Source organism: Mustela erminea, chromosome 19 (assembly GCF_009829155.1).
Source record: "Mustela erminea isolate mMusErm1 chromosome 19, mMusErm1.Pri, whole genome shotgun sequence".
NCBI lineage: Eukaryota > Metazoa > Chordata > Mammalia > Carnivora > Mustelidae > Mustela > Mustela erminea.
In genome coordinates, this window is record NC_045632.1 from 33529018 (window position 1) to 33542560 (window position 13543).

Here is a 13543-nt window from a genome sequence, read left to right on the forward strand (position 1 = left end):
TTCAAAGTGAAAGCGGAGATAATTTGGTTCTGTGATCACAGGCCTCACACTGGCAGATTTGTAACTGCTAATTATAAACTGAAACATAAATAATGTTGGAAGTCGTTCTTGTAAAGCACTTCTAGGGTTGCATAATTGTTGTACAGTCCCTAGTTCTTTGATTTCTGAAGCTCCTGATGGGCTGGCTGGCTGAGGACAGCCTATTCCATGGGGAGCAGCAGGTGCTTTTCTGTGCCCAGGGCACTGGGTCTGCACCGCTGGGAGAAGAAAGCCGATTGAGATAACAGCCTCTGTTCTCAGTAGAGGATGAACATTGATCTAAACACAGAACGTAATAACAATTAAGGAATAGCCACGGGAGGGGAAGATCTCCGGAGGAGAGATCATTTGAGCCAGGCCTAGATGTGTGTGGCTGGGCAGATATGGGGGAAGTAACAGAAACCATACTCTTTCCAAGACACTGAGTACCTGAATCTGGCGGGGGACAGGGAGGCTTTTTTAAAGGGATGCTTGAAAAATGACTCCAAAGCTTCCTACCAGATACCAGGATCCTCAAGATCAGCTTTCCAAGGAGGGCAGTGTTCACTTAAAGCCCCAACAAAACGCAGCAACAGAATAGAACTGAAGCTGTGACTTCTGAGAAGGCCTCAGATTCTATCAGGATAGAAAAATAGGGCAACCAAACAGAAGCAACAGATAACCAGAGTTTTAGGTGGTAGAAGGTTTTATGAACATTTTTGTCTCATCCAGTCTTTCTGACCAAACAGCAGAAAGGGCCATGGCTAATTGGTTTCAAACCCACATACGGTGACTCACCAAGCTGTGAGACCCTATAGAAAACACTGTGCCTCTCTGAGCTCAGTGACAAATATCAAGAGGATCAAATTAATGTGAAAATCACCTATTTGTAACCTATAAATCAGGACTACATAAAGATATATTCTGTTGCAGGTCAACCCCTTCAAGATTTAACTGTATTTTTAGTTCTAAGAAAGAAGATTTGGGCTCAAGAACAGTAAAATGACCTTTGATGAGATCATTCTATTAGGGTCCGTAAAACTGAAAAGTGCCATACAATTTAAAACTAGCACCAATTAGCGATTTTAATCTCAACACATATAGGTTAGACTATGGTTAAAACAAAAAAGTTTCGTGGGCACCTGGGTGGCTCAAGTCAGTTAAGCAGCTGCCTTAGGCTCAGGTCATGATCCCAGGGTCCTAGGATCCAGTCCCAAGTTGGTCTCCCTGCTCAGTGCTGGGGGCGAGGGGGCGCTGCTTCTCCCTCTCCCATTCCCCCTGCCTGTGCTCTCATGCCCTCTCTCCATCAAATAAATAAATCTTTTAAATTAATTAATTTTAAAAAGAAAAAGACTCAAGAGTGGGACTCGAGTTTTGCAGTAGCTCTGACTCTGGCAAATAATTAATCCCTGTGCCTCAGTTTCCTCATCTTCAAGGCACATAGAGAAGATGCTTTACTACTTCAGGGATTATGGAAAATAATACAGTATACGTGGGTGTCTTTTGAGTTTACAGGCTGACAATGCTAAACACCTGTATTCTAGAGCATAGCCTCAAAAATTAGGATTCCACAAAGCTCACATTTCAGAAACAGAAGAGGTCATCCTAAATGCCTAAATGGAAGAAACCTGTAAGATTAATTAACCACAGGGGGACGGCCTGTCTTCCCCACTACTTAGGAATGCTGTTAAGAAGTGAAAACTGGCACTTGAATGTTTTAGTCATTAAACCGTCCTAGAATCTACCTGAAGGCAAAATTTTCACTCTTAGGGAAGGAGCGTCTGGCTGTTGGCACAGATAGCAGCTTTCTCTTCCTCGCCGGCACACGGCTGGTGATACTTCCTGGCCTCCCTGTGGTGAGGAGTGGCCGTGTTAGCTGACGGAACACAAGAAGAAATGATAATGTGCTATGTCCAGACCACAGCTTTGAGAAAAGCTTTCCCTGTTCTACTGGCTTGGACTTAAATCGCAGTAAGGCCTTCTCACGTCGGGTTCCTGGAGCCATCAGGTCGTCATCGTATATAATGAATGTGAAAATAGTCACCCAAATCCATCTTCTGAAATTTCTTTCTATAGAGAACTCTGAGAAAGGCTGCCCTAGAGGATGACACGGCTGCATGATCACAGGAAGCTGGATCCCTGAATAACTACAGAGACATCCTGATGTAAATGAGAAATAAATGGGTAATTATGAATTTTGAGATCTATTAGTTTCAGTAGCTAAAATTACCTCCAACAGACCACCTTCAACTGATACTCCCTTAAATGAAGATGAGTTGTTTACACCCACCCATCCATGATAAAAAGGCACACAACTCCAATACCCATGCTTGTGTTTTCCTCTACATCATACAAATGGTTTCTGCAATTCTAGGACGGTGGTGTCTTTACAGTTAACATAGAGTGCAACTCCTAAATTTTTTTTTTTTGTAACTCCTAAGTTTTAATGAAAAAAACTTTTATTACAAATTCAATTACAATTCCAAGGAAGAATATGTATCGACATCAATTTTACAAACATACCCAAAAAATTGGACTTTGAAGCCCTAACATTTTAAAAGTATTCCCTTTCTATATACAAACCTGTGATTACTGAGTAACAGTAACTGATTCTAAAAAGAGAAAGGGATGTGCTTTTCAGATGAAGTCTGCCATTTGTACCACTCACCAAGACTGTTGCCATTCTTAGCACCTGGGTTCACCAGGATGTGATGCAAGCAAACTAGCCTCGATTTTTAGGGAAAAACCCTTTTTAGGAACTTCACTACGTGTTCTTTCCTAAGAAGAAGCTGTTCCCACCCGCATGATTCTGAACAGCGTGTTGACATTGTTGCTTCGAATCGCATCCCGACAAGCAGTGATCACCTGGTTCTTTGGTTTTCCAACTGTGTGGGATGAAACAGGAAGTCAGTACAATACAAAAAATGATTAAAAGTTAAATTATAAATCAGAGGCCAGTTTTAAAACAGCATAAAACTAGGGTGGAAAAGAGATCTATGGTGGGCAACTTTAATTTATCTTACCACTCCTTAAAAAAGATAACTCTGCGAGGGAATTTATCACAAACCAAACCTAGGGACCATCTCAAACCTAGAAACAAAGTCAGTTTTATAGAAGAGGATCAAAGCATATATCCACCTAGCAAAAATATTTTTCTTTTTTTCTAAAGATTTTAATTAATCTCTTCACCCAACATGGGGCTCAAATTTGTGACCCTGAGATCAAGAGTTGCATGACCTTCAGACTGAGCCAGCCAGGCAACAAAGCAAAGATTATTTTTCTAAAAGGAGGTCAAAATGGGGCGCCTTGGTGGCTCAGTGGGTTAAAGCTTCTGCCTTTGGCTCAGGTCATGATCCCAGGGTCCTGGGATCGAGCCCCACATTGGGCTCTCTGCTCAGCAAGAAGCCTGCTTCTTCCTCTCTCTCTGCCTGCCTTTCTGCCTACTTGTGATCTCTGTCCATAAAATAAATAATTAAAATCTTAAAAAAAATAAATAAAATAAAAAAATAAAAGGAGGTCAAAGAATTGACCCAAACAGCAGGTTTCAGGTAAAACTGCTTCTTCTGATTTATTCTATTGTTCTTTTCCTATAATTTAAGTTGGATACTTAGCTCATTAATTTCAGTTTCCCTTTTAAAAAAGTATATTTAAGGCTTTCCCTTCCACTATATTTCACTAGGTCTTTCTTGGAAGGTGCAGCAAGATCTAAGAAAAGGGGCTGAAAGTTTTCTTTCCCTCTGAAGTCTGCAGACTGGCAAAAGCCAAAGTACAGCCAAGCTGGGTGTGAAAGGTACGCTGCTGTCGGCCTCACTATGAATTCTAGAAGCTACCGCTAGCTCTAAGGGTTCTCACCTCCAATTACAAACTACTTCCAGTGCTACAAAAAGGGACTTACCCCGCAGACGACCTGCTCTTTGAATGGCCTGATTTACTGCTTTGAGGTTCCCCAGGAGCTCTGTGTGGTTGTTACAGCGAATTTTGTATCCATTTAGCAAGTCTTTATTGAGGTCATACAGTTCCATGTAGCGGTTCTTCATGGTTTTCCTGTGTAAATCAACAGAAGTGTATTACCATCACTGTACCTCAATATGGCAGGCTGAGACGAAAACAGTTGCAAACTTCTTACATAGGGAAGACAACACCAAATTTTTAACTTTGAAAGGTTTGCTTTGAAACATTGAGAAGTTTCTATCAAAATATTCCATTTCTTCCAGATAAATGGAAAACAAGTGGCCTTTCTTGGTTATTGATCCACGGAACTGAGAAGTATTAAGTACCCACTGTGCTGGGAGGGGGATAAGGAAAAGCAGGCAAGGCAAGAAGATAGCTTCAAAGTTTCTGGTTAATATTCACTGAGCAAAAGTGACCTTATTCTTAACTAATAAATTCAGCTTCTAATTTTATCAGGGTTTTAAAAAACAAAGGCATGAAATTAAAACCACACTGAGACATTACTACACAACAATGAAAATGACTAAAATAAAATAAACTGATAAAGACAAATGCTGGCAAGGATGTAGACAGAGCAACTGGAACTCTCCCGCCCTGCTGATGGGCATGCAAAATGGTACAGCTACTTTGTAAAATGACTGCACGGTTTCTTTCAAAGTTAAATATACACTTACTATGCAACCAGAAATCCCATTACAAGTGTTTACCCAAAATAAGTGAAAACATGTCTGCAAAAAACACGCAAATGTTTATCGCAGCTTTATTCGCAATCACTGGAGTTTGGAAACAACCCAATGTCAATCGGTGAGTAGATAAACAAAGTATGGTATATCCGTTCAGTGGAACAGTACTGTAGCCAGCAATAAAAAGGAACCAATTACTGACACAGGCAACAACATAGATGAATCTCAAAGGCATGAGAGTAAACAGAAGAAGCCAGCTCAAAAGGCATATACTATATGATTCCATTTATATGACATTTTGGAAAAGGCAAAACTACTGGGAGAGAAATCAGATCAGTGGGTGCCAAGGACAGGAGGTGAGGGGGCTTGGAGTACTGATGCAGAGAGGCACAAGGGCGATGGAAATAGTCTACATCTTAACTGTGGCAGCAGTAACACGGTTTATATGTTTCTAAAATGTATTGAACTATATACCCTGAATCTTCTGCATGTATATAATAGATTATATATCAACTAAGTTGGCTTTAAAAAATAAAAACAGGGGCGCCTGGGTGGCTCAGCGGGTTAAAGCCTCTGTCTTCAGCTCAGGTCATGATCCCAGGGCCATGGGACTGAGCCCCGCATTGGGCTCTCTGCTCAGTGGGGAGCCTACTTCCCCTCTCTCTCTGCCTGCCTCTCTGCCTACTTGTGATCTCTGTCTGCCAAATAAATAAAATCTTTTAAAAAATAAAAAATAAAAGCATACATCTGAATCTCTAAATGATATATAAATAATTCAGGGGAAAAAAAGGGATTTAGAGGTTGGTGGTCACTTTCCTACAGTTTAGCAATCAAATGCCTAAACACCACCTCTCTGACTGAAAAAAGGGGAAAAAAAAAAAAAAAGGAAAAAAGCCAGAAAGAGCACAGGAAAGGGGCCCTGGAGATAAAGTTGGCCAGAAAAAGGAAAAACCTCATATACCTCAAAGATAATAATAATAGGAAGAAAATGAATTGCAAAGTGAGAGGCAAAACAGTCTCAATTTACAAAGAATACAAATTCATATCTGGAAAAACTTAACTATAACGTATTTAGTAAAGAAGTGGTTATATTGATTATATTGGTTAACCAATATATGGTTATATTGATTATAAAATCAATATGCAAAATTCAGCAGTGTTCATACATTCAAAAAAAAAAAAAAAGAAAAACCAGAAGATGTAACATGGAAGAAAAATCCTATTTATAACTGCAAAAATAAAATACTTGGGTTATTTTATTACCTTGGAGTATAAGTTTAATTAATGACCAATATGACTATGTAAAAACTCCAAAAAGCTGGTACATGGCAAAAGCAAAAATTAATTTTTAAAAATCTAAACAAAGGATAGATACGAATGACAAACTGCAAAAAATCTGCATCTCATATCATAATTAATATACCAATATAAACACAAAATAATTAAATCATTCATATACAAAAAGAAATACAAATTGCCCTTAAAAAAATCCTCAACATTGCTCACAATAAAACAAATGAAAACCACAATGAGACCACTTCTTACCCATTGAGTTGACAAATATCTAAGAGTGTGCCAACATACTCCACTGGCAAGGCTGAGGAGAAACAGGCACTCTCTGATGAGAATGCAAAATGGTATCACACCTATGGAGGAGACTTTGGCAATATCTTGCAAAATTCTGTATGCAAGCTATCATTTACTCTGGCAATTCCATCTCAGGATTTGTTCCCAAAGATATCTTGGCAAAAATATGAAAAAATTACCTAAGAAAGCTATGGGCTGCGGCACTACCTATAACAGCAAAAGAGCAACCCAAGTGTAGGGAACTGGCTGGAAAAGCATGCAGAGAATGAGGACTGTATGGCTGTAAAAAAAAAAAAAACAAACGAGAAGTATCTCCGTGACGTGACTGCAATATTTTAAAGTGTAAAAAAGCTAGGCAGAGAAGAGTAACGTGCTATGATTTATCTAGCGAGGGAGGAGACGTGAATGTGTGTATACGTGTTTGTATGTGCATAATCAAAACTTGATTGGTTATGTATACTGAGAGGGAGGAAACAGGATGAAGGTGACAGGAATTATAAGTTAGACTTTTCTGTACATTGTTTTTTAGTGCTGACTTTGGAACTACATAAGGGTTTTAATAAATGTGTAATAAAATTAAACAGAAAAGAAAAAAAGTCAGTTCCCTCAAGACCAAAAGCAAAATGAACCAAATGAAGCTAAATATATATCAGATTTGTGGTAAAACCAAAAAGAGGGGAATTATTTCAAACACAATAATTTGACTAAAAATTCCCACTGGAATATACTCTAAAGACACCAAAAAAAAAAAAAAAAAAAAAGGAGAAAAAAAGCTTTTACTGTTGTCAGCAGTCATACTGTTTATGGTAATATTGATATTATTCTAGCAAATACTCATGTGGATACTGGTTAGAGCCATGATTTCCAATGTCAGAAAGAAGAGATACAGCTACAAAATCAAAGCTACGAATCTGAATTCATAAATTTGAAATGGAAATAATATTAACTCACAATACAAGCTCTCATTAAAAATATACATACATTTCCTGACTATATCCATTGAAAAGTCCTAAAAATAGTAACCAAGCTAGTGGCAATGAGCACCTCTAATGTGCAGACTATGATCTCCAAATACTATTTCCCACTAAAAAGAACCAAGGCTCCTTAGAGAAATGGCTGATTCCTGATTCAGAACGATGTGCCAGATAAGCCTAAAACATCTTGTACAAGAAAACAAGGACCTAACAGATATATTCACTATGTCCAAGGTAGCTATAGCTACCTGAAAAGGCTCCTACTGGCCAAAGACAGCACAATTTAGCCATCATACAGAAAAACTGAAATGGAATGAAGCACATTAAATATGTTAAAATACATGAGTCTATAAGGATTTTAAAAATCTCACTGGTGAACATGGAAGATGCTAGAGAACCAACTCATTATTTTATTATTATTATTAATATATCTTTTTTTTTATTTAATGTGGGGCTTGAACCCTGAGACCAAAACCTGAGCTCAGGGGCCCCTGGGTGGCTCTGTTAAGTGTCTGCCTTCAGTTCAGGTCACCCTCCCAGGGTTCTGGAATCAAGCCCCACATTGGGCTCCCTGCTCAGTGGGAATCTGCCTCTCCGTCTCCCTCTGCCCCTCTCCTCGGCTCGTGCTCGCTCTCTCTCTCTCTCTCTCTCCCTCTCAAAAAATAAATAAAATCTTTAAAACAAAAACAGAACCCTGAGCTCAGATTAAGAGCTGGATGTTCAACCGACTGGGCCACCCAGGCACCCTCCAACTCATCATTTTAAAACTGATCATCTGTCTTTCCTTAAAAACAATACCTCAGGGAACCAAATAATCATTACCTCATAAGGGAATGTTATGCTTTATATAAGTATTTCAACTAAAAAATGAAGACTCCAAAAGAAATAATGGATCTAGGCAATGGTTATCAATGACTGATAACAGAAAGACACAACCAGGCATTACATGCTCCCTCACACAAATACATAGCACTGCTTAAGAAGTATTCTTGCCAAAAAATTGCACTTGAATCTGATCAGGCCTCTACAGCAACCTACCACTCTAAGAGAAATACAGGGGACAAAAGAATACTACTAAACATTACCACATGGATACAATTAGCAAAATCCAAAATAGGAAACCACAGGAGGAGGAGAGGATTGGGAAAAATGTGGATTACAAGAAACTTAATCTTTGGTCCTTGCTTGAAAAAAAACAACTTAAAACACACACATGTGAGACAACTGGGGAAATTAAACACTGAACTAGGTTATTTTGTGGCATTAAGAAATTCTTTTCGGGGTGCCTGAGTGGTCAGTCAGTTAAGTGTCTGCCTTTGGCTCAAGTCATGATCCCAGGGTCCTGGGATCGAGCCCTGCATCAGGCTCCCTGCTCAGCAGGGAGTCTACTTCTCCCTCTCCCTGCCACTCTGCCTACTTGTGCTCTGTCAAATAAATAAATAAAATAAATAAAATCTAGAAAAAAAATTTTTTTTCCCAAGTGTGATAATGTGGTTATTTGTTTTTTAAAGACTCACTATCTAGAATATTTGTGGCTGAAAGGATACTATGGAATTTGCTTCTAAATCGCCCATACCTGGGAGAGGAAGAAGGTGAGAGCATGGAGGAGACCAAACGGGCTGGCAGATGGTGATACTGAAGCCAGGTGGTGGGTATATAGGAAATCACTGTATTACTTAATCTGCTTTTGTAGGTATTTAACATTTTCAACAATATGACTATTTCAAAAATCACTTACTTCTGAGCAACACCGTTTTAACATATGTCAATAATTTAGGCCTTTCAGGAAAAAGGCAGCAGCCCGGGCAAACTCTTGCCTGGGATCTGAGCATAGAAACTCCATCTATCACTGGTTACTGATTTTACTGTCTCCACCTCAGTCACTCTGAGAGCCAAGATAAATTCTGCAAGAAGCTACAGCTGCACATCTTTAACTGTTTTTACTGTAAAATGTAATACACATTCGGAGAAGTTGACAGAACGGATGTTTGTAAACGAGGCCCAGAAACGGGACACCGCCGCAGCTCCCAGCAGGCTCTCTGTGAACACAGTCCCTCCTGCCCTAAGAGAGAGTAGTGTCTTAGAAGACAATCTCTTCCCTGTACTTCCTTATACACTCTTCATCTAGGTATGCCTCCCAAATGATACACTTTAGTGCTGTGCTTCCCAACTATATAAAAGGAAGCATTTTGTACACATTCTTCCGAGTCTTACTTCTCTCCGTCCCCCTTATGCCTGTAAGATTTGTCCGTGTAGTCACATGTCACTGAGACAGGCATATTCTCATTGCATGCCATAACCCATTGTGCAATTATACCACAGTTTAGCCATTATATTGTTGATGCGAGTTTAGTCTGTTTCCACTTTGGGATTCTTACGAACATTCTTGTATAAATACCCTGGTTTATATGTTGACACAAGTTTCTCTAGATTATAAACCAGGAGAAGAATTGCTGAGTCACAGGGAATGCCCATTTCCAACTTCAATGACAATGCCAAGTTATTCTCCAAAGTCACTGTACCAATCTACACCCCTCCCGGTAGCATTTGAGGGTTGCTATTCCATATCATGGACATTTTTAACCTCGCACCTGGCCTGGTAAATACTCACATGTCCCTCATCAGACGAGCATCTTCAGCTCGGACCAGCAAACTTCGGATCAGGTTGGAATTATCAGCCATCTCAGCACTGAGCTTCTGATGCACCGAGTGATATTCATCCACCTAAAAACCATGAACATACAGGAATTAAAAAGACCTCACAGACTTGTTGAAACTAGTCAGACTGAGAAGACATTCTCTGCCATATAGAGGCCCTTCTCTTTCCCCTACGCACTGTACCATCTCGACTGTCCCCCATTGTCTCACCTCCTCATCAATGAAATTAAGTTGTCTATGCTGCCTCGAACATGCAAGATGGCATTCCATCTGGATCTTTCCATGTCTTAACACAGGGAGCCCTAGCAACACACATAATGTTTTAGAGATCTGGGGTAAGAATATTGTGATAATTTTGGGCCAGTCATGATCCTTATTTTTCTTTTTCCTTTTGAATCAGGGTTGTTGGAAAGCACTGAACCAACAGAGCAATGTAACTACAAGAGAAGAGTGAAGGGCCAGCAAAGGAAAAGGTGATTGTGACATATTTTTTAAAAAGTATCCCCTGAAACCAAACAAAGAAAGCAGGGTGGTCTAGAGCTCAACCATTCACTTTTATGAAAGAAATCCTTTAACTAGTGAACCCTCTAAAACTAGGTGAAGTTCAACAATTTTCAAGAGTTCTTTAAAACATGACTGTTATTACAACATACACACAGTTGGGGTATCGTTCCTCTCCTAAGAGAAACATTTCAAATATTATGACACTACCACATTCTCACAAATGCATCCATTGGGTGCCCTCACCTTAACTAGCACCTTTCGTAATTCCTCAAAGTAGACAGGGAAATCTGCTTCTACTTGAAGGTCTTCAATAGCAAAAAATGAGGCCATTGACTGGATGATATCACCAGCCAAGTCAATATCATCAGTATTTATAGTGATCTATCCAGGGAGAAAAAAAGAGACAAGCTTAGTATCCTCAGAAGCTAAAGACAAACCCAGCTGAAACAGTACCAGAATTTCCCTCATGTTCAACATATTTACTGAACCTAAATTTACATGTGGTGGTAAATAAGACAGGGGTTAGCCCTGGAGGAAATTGCAGACCACATGCATCACACTTCCAGCAGCAGGCTAAAAGATGAATTGTCCGGCCTTGTAAACTAAACAACAAAATCACTCAAACACTGAAAATGTTTTTGTTCACCTCTGTATCCCCATTCCTTCTTCCCAACTTACACAAGGAAGCGCTGAAAGGAAGGATGGAGGAAAACAGAATACCACTGTTCTAGATTACACTTCAGTGTCTCAAGAATTAACAATAACAGACTACATTGAAACACATGGTTTTATGACCTTGAGATTGGTGCTACCCACCTTACCTTGCACTGAATAGAGAACAGTCCATAAGAAATCTATGACCGTGACAGTAAACCTTACCTCTCCACTAAGTTTTATCTTTATATACAGCTGGCCACCATTCCGTAAGGATGTGAAACACACTTGAAATGGAGCATTTTGAATGTTAGTGTCTTCTGGTAACAGGAAGTTCTGGCTGAGCCATATAACAACCTTAAAAATGAATAGGATGAAATGAACTTCCATTTTTATTATTATTTTTTTTTTTTAAAGATTTTATTTATTTATTTGACAGACAGAGATCACAAGTAGGCAGAGAGGCAGGCAGAGAGAGAGAGAGATAAAGAGGGAAGCAGGCTTCCTGCAGAGCAGAGAGCCCGATGCGGGGCTCGATCCCAGGACCCTGAGATCATGACCCGAGCCGAAGGCAGCAGCCCAAACCACTGAGCCACCCAGGCGCCCCCATTTTTATTATTTTTTTTAAAGATTTTATTTATTTGACAGACAAAGATCACAAGTAGGCAGAGAGGCAGGTGGGGGGTGGTGGGAAGCAGGCTCCCTGCTGAGCAGAGAGCCCAATATGGGGCTCGATCCCAGGATCCTGAGATCATGACCTGAGCCGAAGGCAAAGGCTTAACCGATTAAGTCACCCAGGCACCCCTGATCTTCCACTTTTAAAGGACAGTCGTTCTTAAGAATTATCCTTCTTCCTAGATTTATTGCTTAAGAAAAAAAAAAGCATTGGGCGCCTGGGTGGCTCAGTGGGTTAAGCCGCTGCCTTCGGCTCCGGTCATGATCTCAGGGTCCTGGGATCGAGTCCCGCATCAGGCTCTCTGCTCAGCAGGGAGCCTGCTTCCTCCTCTCTCTCTCTCTGCCTGCCTCTCTGCCTACTTGTGATTTCTCTCTCTCTCTGTCAAATAAATAAATAAATCTAAAAAAAAAAAAGTAAAAGAAAAAAAAGCATCATAATTCACACCCCCTCCTACCCACTCTGTACATGATCTTAAGTAACATTCATAATGTCTGGCCCCACAGATGCATGGCTTTAGAGCATTTTCAGTGTGGACATAATCTCATATGGAATGTAGAAACACTCACTTTGGGTAAACGATAAGTCTGTTTATACAGTAACTCTTCTGTGGCTATATCCTGGACAATGTAGTCTGCTTGAAAGTACTCCATTCCATTCCTTTCAACAAAAGTTGAAATGAAGTATGTGTGCAAACGCATGAGAGACAGACACAGAGGTACACCCACACAATAAATATAAAGTAAGTTTTAATATTCGTAACAATAACAGTACTTACACAGGCAGCAGCACAGGGTCCACGTAAGAATCTACGTGAGAATCTACGTGACTACAAAGTCTCCCTGAGATTTCTGAAGTTGAGCAAGGGTTAAAGGCCACTAGTACTAGTCTTTGACCCTGTATAAGGTACTGTGACACCAAGTTTGTAATCTGCAGGGCTGCCCAGGAGGTGGGATCCTCCCCGCTTACAGATAAGGGCACTGAAGCCGGGACTGCTGAGGGCTGACAGCACTAAGAAAATCACAAAGAATCTAATTAGTTAAGGTAGCATCTGAACCCAAAATGTTCCCAGCGCCAACTCCCACTCTCTTTCCATTCTGAAGCAGGTTCCTCCTGGAACGCTGGGTCAGGACAAGTATGCCAAGACCATGACAAAAGAAAGAGAGGAATTAGAAGCTGGTAAGAATTTATGTGTAACTAAGGATTGTGCAAGTAAATAATGTATGTGTTTTTCGAAAGTGAGAGAAGATATTTCAGCCATATTTTCATCATGGGCTATAAGCCAACACCAAACTACCTACCTCTTTTATGTCATAATTACTGCTACCAAATAACTTATTCATGTCATTTCCCCCTTTTATGAAAGAGCATCCAAAAGATGCTAAGGTGCAAAGATATTGAAAGAGAAAAGCCTGACACTCACCCTCTGTGCCCGTTCTGCAATGACAAAGTTGACGTAGCTGAGTGGCTCTCTGGTAGGGTCGGGGCTGGTCAGCGCATACATGGAGAAGCGGGGGAGCTGTCTTGTCAGTTCAAATACATGAAACTGGGTGCTGTGGTCAACAGAGGGAACACAAGAAGAGAAATGGGTTGTGTGGAATATTCTTTCAAAATGCAAGGCCCAGAAAATAACTATGAAGTCACTACTGGGTCATCAAGTTGGTTTTACAGGTTTTGCAGAAGGGAAAAACCCAAAACTTGACAGTTAAGCACTACTACAGTAACGGGGTTTAGGATTAGAGAGAACGTGAGTCTTATACATACACAAAGATGTGTACCGAGGGTTTAAAATGCCCCTTTTTTGTTTTTGAAAGATTTCGAATTAGGGAGGTAAAGGTCAT

At 40.1% G+C, this 13543-nt stretch overlaps 1 protein-coding gene and 1 long non-coding RNA gene across 2 annotated transcripts in view; one reads left to right on the forward strand and one right to left on the reverse strand.

The window, feature by feature from the left end:
• Positions 1 to 2459: 2459 nt before the first annotated feature.
• BBS2 (Bardet-Biedl syndrome 2) overlaps positions 2460 to 13543 on the reverse strand; it is a 29465-nt gene continuing 18381 nt past the window's right edge. Inside the window, exons 12-17 of the mRNA XM_032325120.1 lie at positions 13126 to 13255; positions 11255 to 11386; positions 10619 to 10756; positions 9825 to 9937; positions 3914 to 4062; positions 2460 to 2903 (exon numbers count right to left, since the gene is read on the reverse strand). Coding sequence (XP_032181011.1) covers positions 2797 to 2903; positions 3914 to 4062; positions 9825 to 9937; positions 10619 to 10756; positions 11255 to 11386; positions 13126 to 13255 — 769 coding nt within the window. The 3' untranslated portion in view covers positions 2460 to 2796. The remainder of the gene's footprint in view (positions 2904 to 3913; positions 4063 to 9824; positions 9938 to 10618; positions 10757 to 11254; positions 11387 to 13125; positions 13256 to 13543) is intronic.
• LOC116579590 lies at positions 8704 to 13130 on the forward strand. The gene is made up of 3 exons (XR_004281331.1): positions 8704 to 8861; positions 10272 to 10344; positions 12806 to 13130. It is a non-coding gene; the product is annotated as an uncharacterized LOC116579590 (long non-coding RNA).